The following is a 13,518-nucleotide window of genomic DNA, read 5'->3' as shown; positions in this document are numbered from 1 at the left end:
GGAAAAAAAAAAAAAGGAAAAAAAAAAGCAAGAAGAAAATGCATGATGTACTGTATTTTAAATGCTCTGCTTTTATCCCAGACTTCAATGTTTACCAATAAGTCATCATCTAAGCAGAGTCTAATTCTAGATGAGTTTTTATCTACACAGATAGTTGAAAAACTGCCGTTTCTTCTCATACAGTAGAAGTCATATTAAGGAGTCAGCTGCTTGAGACACTTTTTCCATGAAATGTCAGTGCATCGTGTTTTCCAAAGTAAACTCGAAACCGTAAAAATTCCTAATCCACAATGTTCAGCCTATAATGTGATATCAGGGTCAAAGGGAAGATAGCTGTTAATCCAGGAACTTTAATTAATTTTATTTTGACATACCCACAGTATCTTCTAAGTGAATTCATTTCAGCAAGGCTAAAAATGTTAAGTGCACAAATGTAAGCACCAGAAGGAATACTGTGGGCTGAAGAATGGTTTTAAGGATCTCCTATGAGAGCTGAGAAGTTGACTAAAGTTTATTTCTCCCATACCTGTGCAACACCCTTTTTGATCTTTCCGCAGAATGCTGAAAAAGCAAACAAACAAACAAACAAACCTTCTAATGTCAACACACCTAAACACTGTATAATGCATGATAATGGTATGTCTAAGACATTTACTACCCATGCAGGATACAATTGGTTCTGTTCCCATGCCAGTCGTGATTCGTTTTTAACACCGAGAAAAGCTCTGTGACGGGCTAAGTGCATCAAATTGCCACCTGAAGTACAAGCAGTCCAGGCAGCCCACACGTGTTTCAGCACAGCCTACCAAGCCTCCCCTGTCACAGAGATGCCAGCAGACGGGCACATCCCGCCTGGAGGAGGGCTGCCAGCAGATCAGCCCGTAACGCTGGTGCGACGCTTCGGGAACCAGGTCACGTCCTCCAGCCGTCCCTCACCTACATGATTTCCCCCTGCGCGTCCAGTCACAGCACAGCACAGCCCACCTGCGCTGCTCCGAACCGGGTCATTCAGCGCGTGTGTGCGGGACCGGGGACTGCCGCGGGAGGCGGGATGTTCCGGGGCCGCCGCGCAGCTCCGGCAGCACCCCCTCCTCGGCCCGGCCACCGAGGTACCAGCGATGGTGTCGCCCGCCGAGTCCCCTCTCTGCAGGCTGGGGGTCACTTGTCACGCTCTCCCTGCTCCCTCGCCCCTCCCGTCACCACAACGACTCCCGAGCTGGTGGCAAGGTCGCCTCCCCTGCGCCTCCTCCGCGGTCCCGGCCGGGCGGGCGAGGCGCGCTCCCCGCTCCCCTGTACCTCTTTGCGGCGGCGGCGGCGGCGACGGCGACTGGCCTCGGCTGCCGAGCGCCGCCAGCAGCAGGAGCAGCGGCAAACTTTCCCGAGCCATGACTCCCGGGCCGCCGACTCGTCCCGCCGCGGGACGGCCAGCCGAGTGAGCCGCAGCCGCCGGGAGAGGAGAGGAGACCCCGGTGCCCCGGGCAGGGAGCAGGAGAGCAGGAGAGCAGGACACACCCCTGCCCCCCCGCACGCACACTCCCCGCCCCGCCGCCGGCCGCGGCTCCGGGGCAGCCGAGGAGCGAGCGGGGCCGGTGGGCACCGAGGGGCTGGAGCGCGGCCCGGGAGCAGCCCCCGAGCCCCTCGCGTCGGGAGGGGGGAACAGCGCGGCCCCAGGCGCCGGGCGGGCACGAGGCGCCGCGCGAGGAGGGAGGCACGTGCCTGCCTGCCTGCCCGACGGCCGCTCCCGAGAGCTGGGAAGCGCTCTCGCCTGGAAGTGTGCTCGCCATTTAAATTAGCCTTTATCGGGTTATCCGACAGAGATAAAAAATACCTGTGCTATGGCGGGGGAAAAGAAAAATAGCTTTCTGAGAAGGCACTTGGGAAACGAGAACTGCGACGGAGTCAAGCACATTTTTCCTGCCGTGCCTGGGAGTAGTATGTCAGCGCTAGCCAGGTATGACAGGGAAAAAATCCATATTACTGCGTAAAGGAAAAATTAACCTTGCACTAAAATAAAATGTGGATTAAAAGCTATTGTACAGTTCTCCTGAAAAAAAATTGCATTTAAAAAGTCCATAAAAACCAGGTTTCATCGTGAAACAGCGAGGCTTCCAACCTTTCTCAGTGAGCATACTGAGAAAGGACATCATGGGCTATTAGAAAGAGTGACCTGGGCTCAACTCACAGTGTGAGTGTGGCACAAAACCAAGATTGTGCTGGCAGCCTAGTTCTGACTTGGATGCTCATCCCTGCATCTTCGTAAGTCTTGTACCACTGCACTTCCAATTGAGCTTTTCTTGTTATTCACATCAAGATTAAGCACTTCTGTGTATTTCCCAACATCGATACTTCAGCATCTATGTGCTCATTGCTGTAGCCAACAATGAGCAAGGCTGGGGATAAGCATGCGTTTGGTACATTGTCTATTTAAGCTCTCAAACCACAGCTTTTTCTATTGGTAAATTTGCCTGTCACTCCAAACCCAACATTCGAGGAATGCAGAATTTTGTACATAATAGATCATTCCATCCAGCCACATAGCCAATTTGTTTCTCTCCCTGTCATCCTGCTCCAAGCAGACTTGTTCTTGGAGTCTCTCTTCAGAGTGACTGCTCACTTCTGAGGTTTCTCCCCAAACAGCCTGAGCTCTGCTGCTGGGAGCCCTGTTACTGGACACTCATTGCTTCCATGGCCTTTGGGAAACTGCTCCGCCAGCACAGGACAGCAACAATAATGCTCTTGTATGGCTCGGCCATTTGTCGCTCATAAGTCAATGGAAAATACTCCAGTCCTCTTGCCAAGAGATGATGTATGTGTGGTCTTCTGCACTTCTAACTGGGAAACTCAAGTTCAAGGCTTATCTTGATGATTTTCGTCTTGTCAGCTATTTGCTTTGTTGTGCAAGTATACATAATCAGGGAGCTGGGTGGGACAGAGAGGGAGGTGGTGTTTATGACTCTATCCACAGTTTTATCACTATCACTATTTAGTCTGTAAAGTGTTTCCCTACAAGCAGTAAGTCACTACTTTCTTCAGTCTGCTTCTCCCTTTGCAATTCCCTTCAATCAAAAATTTGGCTGCAAGGAATTGTGTATATGTGCAAGAGGAATAATCTAGTGAATTGTTAAGTACAACAGATAAACACTCCACCCCAAGTATATGTCAGTCACTTGGAGAATTTAGTGCCAGTTTCACAGGTAGGGATCTGATTACATTAACATCGGTTTGATTCTAATAACACATTTATTGGTTGAATTTGGTCGATCGTAGTGGCAGCTGCTGCATAAAAGCCATACTAGCATGAGTTGCATACTCCCCCAGCTGGAGAAATTCCTTTCAGGGCTCCAAAAGCTGCAAGTGCTGCAGATGAGTTTGAGGTAATACTCCAGAAGCAGATTGTAGAAACTGAAAGTGAGACCTGAAGGTGGGAACCTCTGCTGCTTTGTGTAAAGGTCTCCTCAGATCCAAGGTATCTGCAAAATATCTCCATGACCTGTGATCTCCATGAATTGGAGATCAAGAACAGATTGGTTGTAGGGGTGGTCCCTACTCCCTCAAATATCAATATTACACCAATATTAAATACAACAGATTATTTACCTGAGCTTTTATTTGAATCAGTTTATCCTGCTGTTGAGCCTGTGTAGTCTTTAATGTGAGGATATGTTCTGAGAACTCAGCCTCGTTTCAGTTTAGCAGCACTGCTGGCATACCCATGTACCTCATCACCTGTCAGAGCCAATACTGACTAGCTGTGCACCAGAGATAGAAACTTCAAATAGCTTGGGGGCACCAAGAGGCAAGATATGCCAGGAAGACCTGCAGACTTATTCAATGATTTTTCCACATCCGAACCACAGGAAATAATTTCATACCATAAGATGCCAAGCTGTATCAAGCAGCAGCAAGAGGGGGCTGCTCCAGAAAGAGAAGCAAGTTGGAGGATGAAGTGACACCAGTGAAGCAGGCAGGGCAGTGGCCTGCTGCAGTCTCTGAATGCAGAAGAGGCAGATCTGGGGATGATAACACGGATCAAACAAAATTACAGATCTCCAGACAGGTTCATAGCAGGGAGACGGATCTGAGGTCAAGTCTGCAAATCAGGGTCAGGATCAGTGAGGTGCAAAGTGATGCACAGGTGCAGCTGCAATGTAAAACAGGCTGCGACTGGAGCAAGGGCTTGAGCTTAAATGCAGCATCCACTCCTTAAATGCAGGGAGAAACCAACAAAGTTTCTCCAAGCTCTTCCTCACACATCGGATGTGTCACCACTGCCTGACAAAAGGTTACATGGCTGTGCCAGGTCAGAAGTGGCCTTGAGCACAGGCAGCCAAACCCATAGGAGTGAGGAGGCAAGGCTGCAGAGCCTGTAGCTGCACCCAGGGCCATGACAAGCTAGATAAGCTTTTCAGCTAAAGCAGTGGCTAAAGGGGCATTAATGGCAGTTTGTACTTAGGGTGGAAGTGCTGGGTTGAAAGGCAGATATGAGTAAAATCAGGTAAGGACTCATCTGGGAACCGATATGACTTAATATTTTCATGACTTTGCATTAAAGAGAGGGGCTTTTAAATTAATTCTGCTGATAAAATATGATTGGGGAGGACCAATGTATGTTTTGCAAATTTTTTGCATTTATGTATACCAATATACAGTGTGAGTTTATACAATTTTTATTCTCAATGACTCAAACATAACAAATTAGAAGATCCTAAACACTATAAGATCCTGGGTCATGCCAATAAGGGATATCAGTAACAGTTTCTTATGAGAATAATCAATTAAGAATATAACCCCAAACTCCTGAGTAGAAGTCAGTGAGTCACAAGGCATTTTTGAGTCACCAGAATGATGCAGCTATGAAATAAGCAAGTAGAGCCTAGGATACATAAAGCTTAGCATCAGGGAAAATATTTCCAGTGAAGATATGAAAATTAATACTGTTGCATCCCACCTAGGATATCATAGGGAATTACAATCACGCATGTTCAAGAAGAATTTATTCAGACTTAAACAGAGCAGAGGCCTCTGGGGAAGGGAGAGCTTATCTGAGACACATAGATTAGAAGGGTTTGATTTGTTTAACCTAGGAAAATAAGATGTGAGACAGTTCTAAGTGTTACAGGGATGTTAATGGATGGAATTGTCATAAAAGGAAAAGAGCATAAACAAGATACAGATCAGTATAGGCTGGAAAATGGAAGATAGTTTCTAATCATAAGGTGTGGAAACAGCCTTCTGTTAGGAGAGCAGAGGGGGAAAAATAATCTATTTAAAAGTAGACCTTGGCAGATTTATGAAAGTAATTCCGTGACAAACTTGCCTGCAAAAGGCAGGATGATTGGATTTGATAACCTGTGTGACCCTGCCCTGTATTCTTAAGTGGACTGCAATCAAAGGATAAAGAAAATAAACATTAAAAACAAGCTTTAGAGGATAAAGAGAAGATTCAGATACAGCACTTAGGATGAGTTGAAATATGTCAGCCACAAGAATCAAAGAATTAACCCATTTTAGGGGCAAGGTGAGATGGTCTGTGATTTGGACCCAAGTCAGGAGGAACCAGGATGTCCTCATGCCAAGGTGATGATCACCCAAAGCAGGTGTTAGGGAAGGGGCTGGCAAAAGACAAGTTAAAGACAGACAAGGGATAAAGAAATGAGATATGTGACTAGGAATCAATATCAAAGTAGAGAACAGAATTAAAGATCAAAGTAGACAAAGGACACATGAAGAAAAGAGTGAATCTAACACTGATAGAAAACTATTCTTGTGAAGCCTTCTGTTGCCAGGGTCACAGAGTATTGTCAGTTTAAAAGCTGATGCAGATAACTGCAGGTCCAAAAGCAATCCTGTAAAATTAGGGGGGAAAAAAAGGAAAAATAATCAAAAGAACAGGGGGAGGATAGGCCTGGGCCTAGGTAATAAAGAGAAGGTTACTATAATTTGGCAAGAAAGACTGTGAAGAGAGGATGACAGCAATAGCAGTCACTGCATGCTGAGGAGGCTAGAGTCAAGAGCAGAGTGGTTACAGTTTGATGAGCTACACGTGGTGTCAGGATGGAGCTCATTTCAGAATAGAGCTCATTTTGTTTCGACCCCTCCATTTTGCCTTGCTCACCACCCCTGTAATTAGTCAGACTAATTAGCATACCTGGCCCACTTACTGTCATTATTTATCATTAACTCTTATAAAAGCTAAATGCTCACCTGTTAGTACCTCAGTATTGGTATTTACACATAAGGAACAGACAGGAGTCATGGTCTTGCCTGGTACTGGATTCTGTGGGCCATTTGGAAGTGCCACTCATTTCTAGTCTTGACTTCTATTAACTTCCTTTATGCCTGTGCTGCTATTTAATGTGGCTTTTGTTTTAATTTTGATCCTGTGAAAATAGAAGAGCAATGTCAGTGACATTATGTTAGCTTATGTTTAGCTAAGAATATGAAGCAGAAAACAAATAGAATTTCTCAGCCCATAATTAATATTTACAACCAAAGTCTTTAGGTACTCTCCATAAATAATATACCTGTTGCAAAGCCTTTTGTGGCTCTATTTTCAGAGAATCAGATAGCTGCCAAAAAAGACTTACTGATTTTAATAGCTACTCATTACATAGAAACTAGAACTTAGTCTGAAATGACACATAATCGTTTCACTTTTAGAATGCATTTAAAAATACTTTCTATCATTCATTTATTTAGGAAGTCTGTTGCATGTGAGGAACTGTCAAAATTGTTAGATCCAATTAATATGAAAAGTTAACATCTACTAATTTTGCCCTGAAGTATAACTTTGCCTCTCATGGAATGGAAATGAAGACTATTTGGCTGAGTCATCAGAGTGGGTTTTATGTTTCCCTGCCAGCCATTAATGAATTGTAAGAAATAAAAATTAAAAAATAATAAAACAAAAGATTAAACCAAATCTGTAGAATTAGATTGACTTGCCTTCCTAAAAATGGATATTACTGCAAAACATGCAGATAGGGAGAGAAACAGATGGGCGATATCTGACAAATAAAATTTCCAGATACTGCCCCATCTGTTTCCTTCTGCACAGTTCAGCTATAAGCTTTTTAGCATTATAGGGTTGCTTAGGTGATATTCCTCTTTGCAATGACGTCTCACCCAGACACTAGCAAAAGCAGGTTGGTACAGTAATCTGAGAACAAGGATCAGTTCACTAAACGGTTACCAATTTATATCCTCAAACATACAGGCATTAAATTTTCCCTCTTTTATAGTGGAAAGATTTTATCTTCAAAAAAAATTTTTGTGAACTCTTTGGCTTGTTTTTGAAATTTTTTTCTAGAAATAATAAGATCAGCAAAGTTAGAGGAAAAAGAAAACTAAATGTGCAGAAAATATTGCTTCACAAGGGTAGCAAAAGAAATGCATTTATAAGTACATTGGAGACATTAGATCATTGTCGGTTAAGATGCAAGCAGTTCCTGTTGATCTCCTGTACATTTGAAGACCATATTACTTTATCTGGTAAAATCTAAATTTTTGCCTTCTCTGCTTAGGTTTTATTATGTTTTCTTCACTTCCTGATACTTTTGTAAACAAAGTTTATTGTTCCTCTCTGAAACTCTGACGCCTTAATTTATGAAAGAAAAATGTGTCATGAATATTGCTACATTTTACAAGAGCAGAAATCATCTGGAAACTATCATGGCCCTAAGGAGATAACCATACAGGACTATCCAAAAGGCAGCACAATCCCCCACTCCTCCCATACACCTCCCATACACCTGGGTGTGCCTGGCGACATCTGAAATGATGAGTATGAAGTGTTAGAATCAATGTAATCAGCTGCAGGGTTATAGCTGCACACATGATTACATCTTACTGAGCTGGCTGTACTGTGGTTTGATAAGGAAAAATCTTTGGAATGTTGCTAGATCAAGGCCTTTAGAACTCTGTATCATAGTGTAATCAAAGCTGATGACAGTTTGTCTTACAATAGAGAAGTTTGTGACTAACTAGAGAGCAAATTATTGGTAAAGAAAGGAAGGAAAAGGAAGGCAGGAAGAAGGAAGGCAGGCAGGAAGGAAAGATTTAATCTCCTAAGATGCTGTTGAGTTTTTCTCAGCCAGTTTACTCCAAAACAGAAAGGGCCAAGCAAGAGATCTTCATTAAAGACTTCTTCCATGCAGCTGCTCTGCAAAGTGACAGATGGTTAGTGTGTTCTTCACTATTTTGATGAAAAGTCAATTGGTACACTTTGTTCATTAGGAAAACCTGGAGAATTCTGTAAAAGAGCAGTGAAGGTCACGCTTTGTCAAATTACATACTTGTATACGTGATCAAAAGTTATCTTCTTCATTTAAGCTGCAGCATAATTTTCCAATCAATAAAGAAGCCTCCAGATCTCATCTGCATCCTTAAAATTGGGTTCTTAGAAGTAGATGCAAAGTAGACTTTTCTGACTTGCTTGAATTTTAGGTTTTCTGAAGGAAAAAAAAGTGAAAATCTTGAAACTGGAAATATCTAAAAGGAAGAATTTTTAATGCAATGCCCTCTTTGAGCATTGCATGTACTAATTAGCAAACGCCCTTGTGTACTTCTACAAAAACATCTGTCTAAGGGTCAGCTTCTGTACTGATAGAAATCCCTTTAGCAATCTTAAAATGTAAAATTAAGGGATGTTTCTAATGTGTATATACATCCTCAAAGAGAAATTGTGGCTTGGTGCCATCAGGAAATTGCTTATTCTATGAAATCATAATATTTTTGAAAAACAATTTTAAATGGCCAGATTAGACAAGCATCTTTCATTTAAATAAATACCCTATAAACAATCTTTATTGATAGGCACACTGTATTACTGTTGGCTGGACGATTATTTTAGCCAAATAAAACTAGTCTATGGCATGAACTCTAAAAGCTTTCATTCATGGTATACCTGCCTATCAGTTAGCCTGCAAAAGTACAAACACAATACAAATACTACCTGTTCTAGGCATCCAAAATAATACCACTTCTGCACAGAACCATTAGGAACAAAAAACATAGGAAGAAAGAGGCATATGGAAAGTAACCCTTAATGAAGCAGTTGATCTTGTTCTATTTATAGGCAAGAAACAGAATATTTTTTAGATACCTCTTGTCAGGTTTTAGCTTGACAGCTAGACTACAATAAACAAGGTACATTCCTAAATTAATTTCATATGAGGCTGGTGACTGGATGGTCAGAAGAACAGAAGGCTCTTCTGCTCGGTCCAATGTTGTAGACTTTTACACCTTGCCATGAAACCTGCTCCTTATTTACAGAAATAAGAAAACAAATGTGGTTTTCACTTGACATAGACAGTAGAGTTCTGTATATTTTACATGAGACATGTTTTTTTTGTCATCTTTTCAGGTTATTATCCCAAAGATCTTGAGACAGTGTTACTTGATTTCTCTTCCATGTACAGTTGGTTAGTGGAGAGTTCATTTGCACATGCATTTGTTTCACTTTTAGGCACTGTCTTTTATGTGTTTACGAAAAGGAAGGAATGGTGTGACACATATGAGAGCAACACAATAAAATATGACTGTGCACACTGGGCAACTGAGGTACTTTTTACTACTCTTTGCTGTTATTTGTTGTTGCATGTAATATACTTTCCTTTAGTAAGACTTTTGGCATTGTCTCCGGCAGGGAACTCACTGGGAACTTGAAGACACATGAGCTGGATGAATCAATTGTTAGATAGGCTGAGAATTAGCTGGACTGCCAGGCTCAAAATGTCATAATCGATGGCTTACCCACCAAATGGTATCCAGTAGCAAAATGGACTAAAGGACCTCTAAACATCTCACCAACAATTCTGCCTGTGATTTTTGTGACAGGTGTATGGCATGTTTGCTGTTGCTCAAAAAATATAATTCTTTCCTTTATAAATTGGGAATGATCTTGTAAGAAAATCAGTGGATTCTCATCAATTGAAAGAGGTAGAAAACGAATACTTTTCCTTGGAATATTTTAGGTAATGTATTGCAAACCATTCCCTTTATAGCTAGTTTTCAAACTTGTATTTTGCATCTTCTTAACCAATTACTGCATTTATAAGATACTTGTTTTTACAAATGGATAATGAGGTATTTGACACAAACTGTTTGCTATGTTTGGAATATTAAACTCAATAAAGTCTTAAAATACATATGAAATTAATATTAAAACCATGAATTATGCTTTAATAACATTAAATATCCCATTAAAATAAAAATATTAAATGTGTACATATAAATATGCTTCTAAAAGTTGGTATATATGGTTTTAATTTTCTGCTGGTATACTTATATATATACATACCCACTTGCTGGGTATTAAATACTACTTTTTAATGAAAGACTCATCCATTAATCTATGTAAATGAATGTTATATATCTCTCATAAACTATCAAATTTTTAGTAATACCGTTGTTTTAAATCTATTTAAGTGAAATTTGAAAAAACCTTGGAAGTTGTTTGAAAATTACTTGTAATTTCAGATTTTAGGAAGCTGATAAATTAGGACAGGCAGCTGTCTCCTAGCTCCATATTTTGATTTTATTCTACTATAAATTTAAGAAAATCTCACTAGGGGCTTGTCAAGATTAATTTATTGTTTATGAAAAATACTTAAGAGTCTCCCAGTTCAGATAATTAAAGATATATAAAACAAAAACAGTTGAGTATGTTAAAACACAAATTAAATTCTATTTCAAATCTACAAGAGGGTATTACTGATCCCTTACTGCGATGGCAGAGGTTACTGAAGTAATGTTTAGGATGTCCTGTAGGATATATGCAGCTTTGCCAAGAATGCAACTCTGCCAAGTCAGTTCACTTTCCTAATCCTCAGGTTAACATAAAATGGGTTCATACTCCGAAATGGACTAAATCAATTAATTTCCAGGACAGCTGGGAATTATGAGCATGAATCCTTCCCCATCCCGAGAATCAGGAGCAACTGTGATACACTGAGGGCCTTGAGGAGACATGAGAAGCTGCTTTGGGGAGCCTTCCCCTTATTCTTCTGGGACCACGACATACGCTCAGGCTGTCATCCTGGTTCTGTGCCTGAGTCATGCTGCAAATATGGTTGTTCATACCTCCCTGATTCTGACTCCAATCCACACACTTGGCTTTCTGACCTAGTCCCTGACCTGTATGGGCACTACAGACTACACTGGTAATCACTGGGCTATGTCCAACCATGGTTACAGTCACCAGACCTGATCTGCTTTTCTCATTCAGGTGCTTCATTCTTTTCATCAGGGCTGCTGCCTTCTCTGCCTTGGTGTTGTTGCAGCTTCAGGTTTGCTTCTCCTTTCAGAGCAGCCTCTCCATGCTGCTCCCAAACACTGATGGGAGAATGTGCATAGGGATTCCAGTGCTGCATGCATCAGGAAAGTGACCCAAGTGGGCTCAGCCAACTATGGTTCTCCAAGGATGTCCCAGGAAGCCTTGTACCACCAAGTTAGGGATTCAGAGTAGGTCATAACCCCCATCCATTGATGGAAGGCCCATGTTGTTGAGGTGCAGGGGACAATGAGTCAGTTCTTGAATCACAGTGCTGTCTCTCTTGCCACTGTGTCCTGCTGGAATGGATGTAGATCCTTGTCCCAAAGGACTTGAATAATAAACAATATACTTACAAACCCATCTACATTACTTGGCATAGAGAACATTTTCTAGCATGATGATTGAAGGCAATGCAATAAAAAGTACAGCTTTAGTGAGAGACAGCCTTGACCTTGTAGACCTTATAAACAAAGAAGGGTAAGATCAGCAGGAGGTAGGAAAAATGAAGGAAATAAAGACCTGAATTTTGGCAAATCAGATTAACAGCTGAGATTTTTGAAGTATGTTTAAATATATGTGTTCGCTACTATAGTAGTTTATTCCAAAATATATTGTGTTTGCCAAACGCTATCAATATCCTGTGCTGCACTCATCTAGTGCAGCTTGTGCTAGCTTTAACTCTCAGTAAGAGCTCTTCAGGCAGCCTAAGCATTACTCAAAGTATCAAAATAGTCTTTTTTTTTTTTCTTTGAAGGTCCACTTCCTGGAGGCAACTGATTTCCTGTGAATATCAACTTCATTTTAAAACAAAATGAGAATTTACAGGCATATTGATTCCAGAGGGAAACTTGATCTGAGTGCTTGATTTGAAAGAATAAGGAAAAAGTAAATAAAATAACATGTTAAAAACGTATTGGATTCTTATAAATTCGAAATTTCTTTGTGAATGCTGGGTGCTTATAATTGTCAGTAACAAGTTGAGCCTTTTATCAATCAAAATATATTTGGGTTAGGATTTGGGGATAGGGATTAGATTTGAAGGAGTAAGAAAAAACATCCTTCAAATGGCTAATTGTTTCTGTTGAAAAATATGTTCTCACCTGTGCATTATAAAAAATTGAGTGAGGATCAGAGATTAACTGGGAATACATTCAACTTAACTTCTTTCTCCCTTTTGCAGAAATCAGGAGAGCTTCTCCCAGCTCCGTCCGGCCCAAGATTACACACCTGCACCATGTCAGAGCTAGCCTTGGGCACAGCCAGCCCCCTGTCTGGGAGGATGTGTGTCAGGCTGCACTCAGAGCCTTGACAGGGACTAAGACAAGATAGTGCTTTGTTCTATGGGGTAAGAGTAGTCAACCTGTGTGTCAGTACAATTTAGTAGTTTCAGGACTTTCTTTACTGTGGTTTGACATTGAGGTTCTTTGGGAGGTTTTGTGTCTAGGGCTGTTACAATACTGAATAAATGCTCTTGGTCTGTAGTGAAGAGTCACAGCAGAAATTACAGAGGTCTTGCAAAGGGTAGCAAAAACACCCTTCTTGATTTGTTACTATCAATAAAGAAAATACGAAGTCTGAAAAAAAATATATGTAGATGTCTACTACATCTATCTATTCCACAGATGTTCTGGAATTACAAAGTAAGACTGATACTGCTGTCACCTGAAAACATCAGGACTTTTAAATTCCATAGTCAAGGGATCCAGTAGCCTGAATTGTTGATAAAACAGATAAAAGCAAATCAGAATGAAATTAGCACTGTCAGCAATTGAGGAAATGGGTCTTTTTTATCCCTGTGCTACATGTGAACGCAATTCTGAAAAACTAATTCTTTTAGCAAGATTAGCATGAACAACATTGTAGATTATAATCAGAATGAATAAAGTAATGATTTTTTTTCTTACCTCATAGATGAAAAAGAAAAAATGCAGTTTAGAAGGTACATTTATGAAAGTTTAGTCTTCTGAGTAGCAAGCAAGGATTACTTTCGCAAGCTGTGTTGGCATTTATATCTGAAAAGCAAATGGAATTTAATTATTTTGATGAATCACTGTGGTTTTCAAGATTCATCACTCATGACGAAAAATTAATATGCTTAATAAGTGATCATTCTTGTTCCAGCCTAGTAATTCCAAACTTTTAAATGCTCTTTTCTTAATTCTAGTTAGCATATTAAGCATGGAATTATATCATTTTAAATATATCGTTTGAACTATAGTGGTTTATTTAGGAAATATGTTGCA

General features: G+C 40.8%; 1 protein-coding gene across 4 annotated transcripts in view; it reads right to left on the bottom strand.

Annotated features, from left to right (window-relative positions):
* The window catches only part of LAMA2 (laminin subunit alpha 2), a 345,325-nt gene extending 343,831 nt beyond the window's left edge, over positions 1-1,494 (bottom strand). For all 4 annotated transcript variants that reach the window (XM_048296906.1, XM_048296908.1, XM_048296907.1 and 1 more), the window contains exon 1: positions 1,297-1,494. In XM_048296906.1, the coding sequence (XP_048152863.1) occupies positions 1,297-1,387 (91 nt within the window). In that variant the 5' untranslated portion in view covers positions 1,388-1,494. The remainder of the gene's footprint in view (positions 1-1,296) is intronic.
* Between the last annotated feature and the right edge of the window lie 12,024 nt (positions 1,495-13,518).

This window comes from Corvus hawaiiensis, chromosome 3, assembly GCF_020740725.1.
Source record: "Corvus hawaiiensis isolate bCorHaw1 chromosome 3, bCorHaw1.pri.cur, whole genome shotgun sequence".
Lineage (NCBI taxonomy): Eukaryota > Metazoa > Chordata > Aves > Passeriformes > Corvidae > Corvus > Corvus hawaiiensis.
The sequence above is the reverse complement of the archived record's forward strand: the minus strand, read 5'-3'. Positions and strand labels throughout refer to the sequence as shown.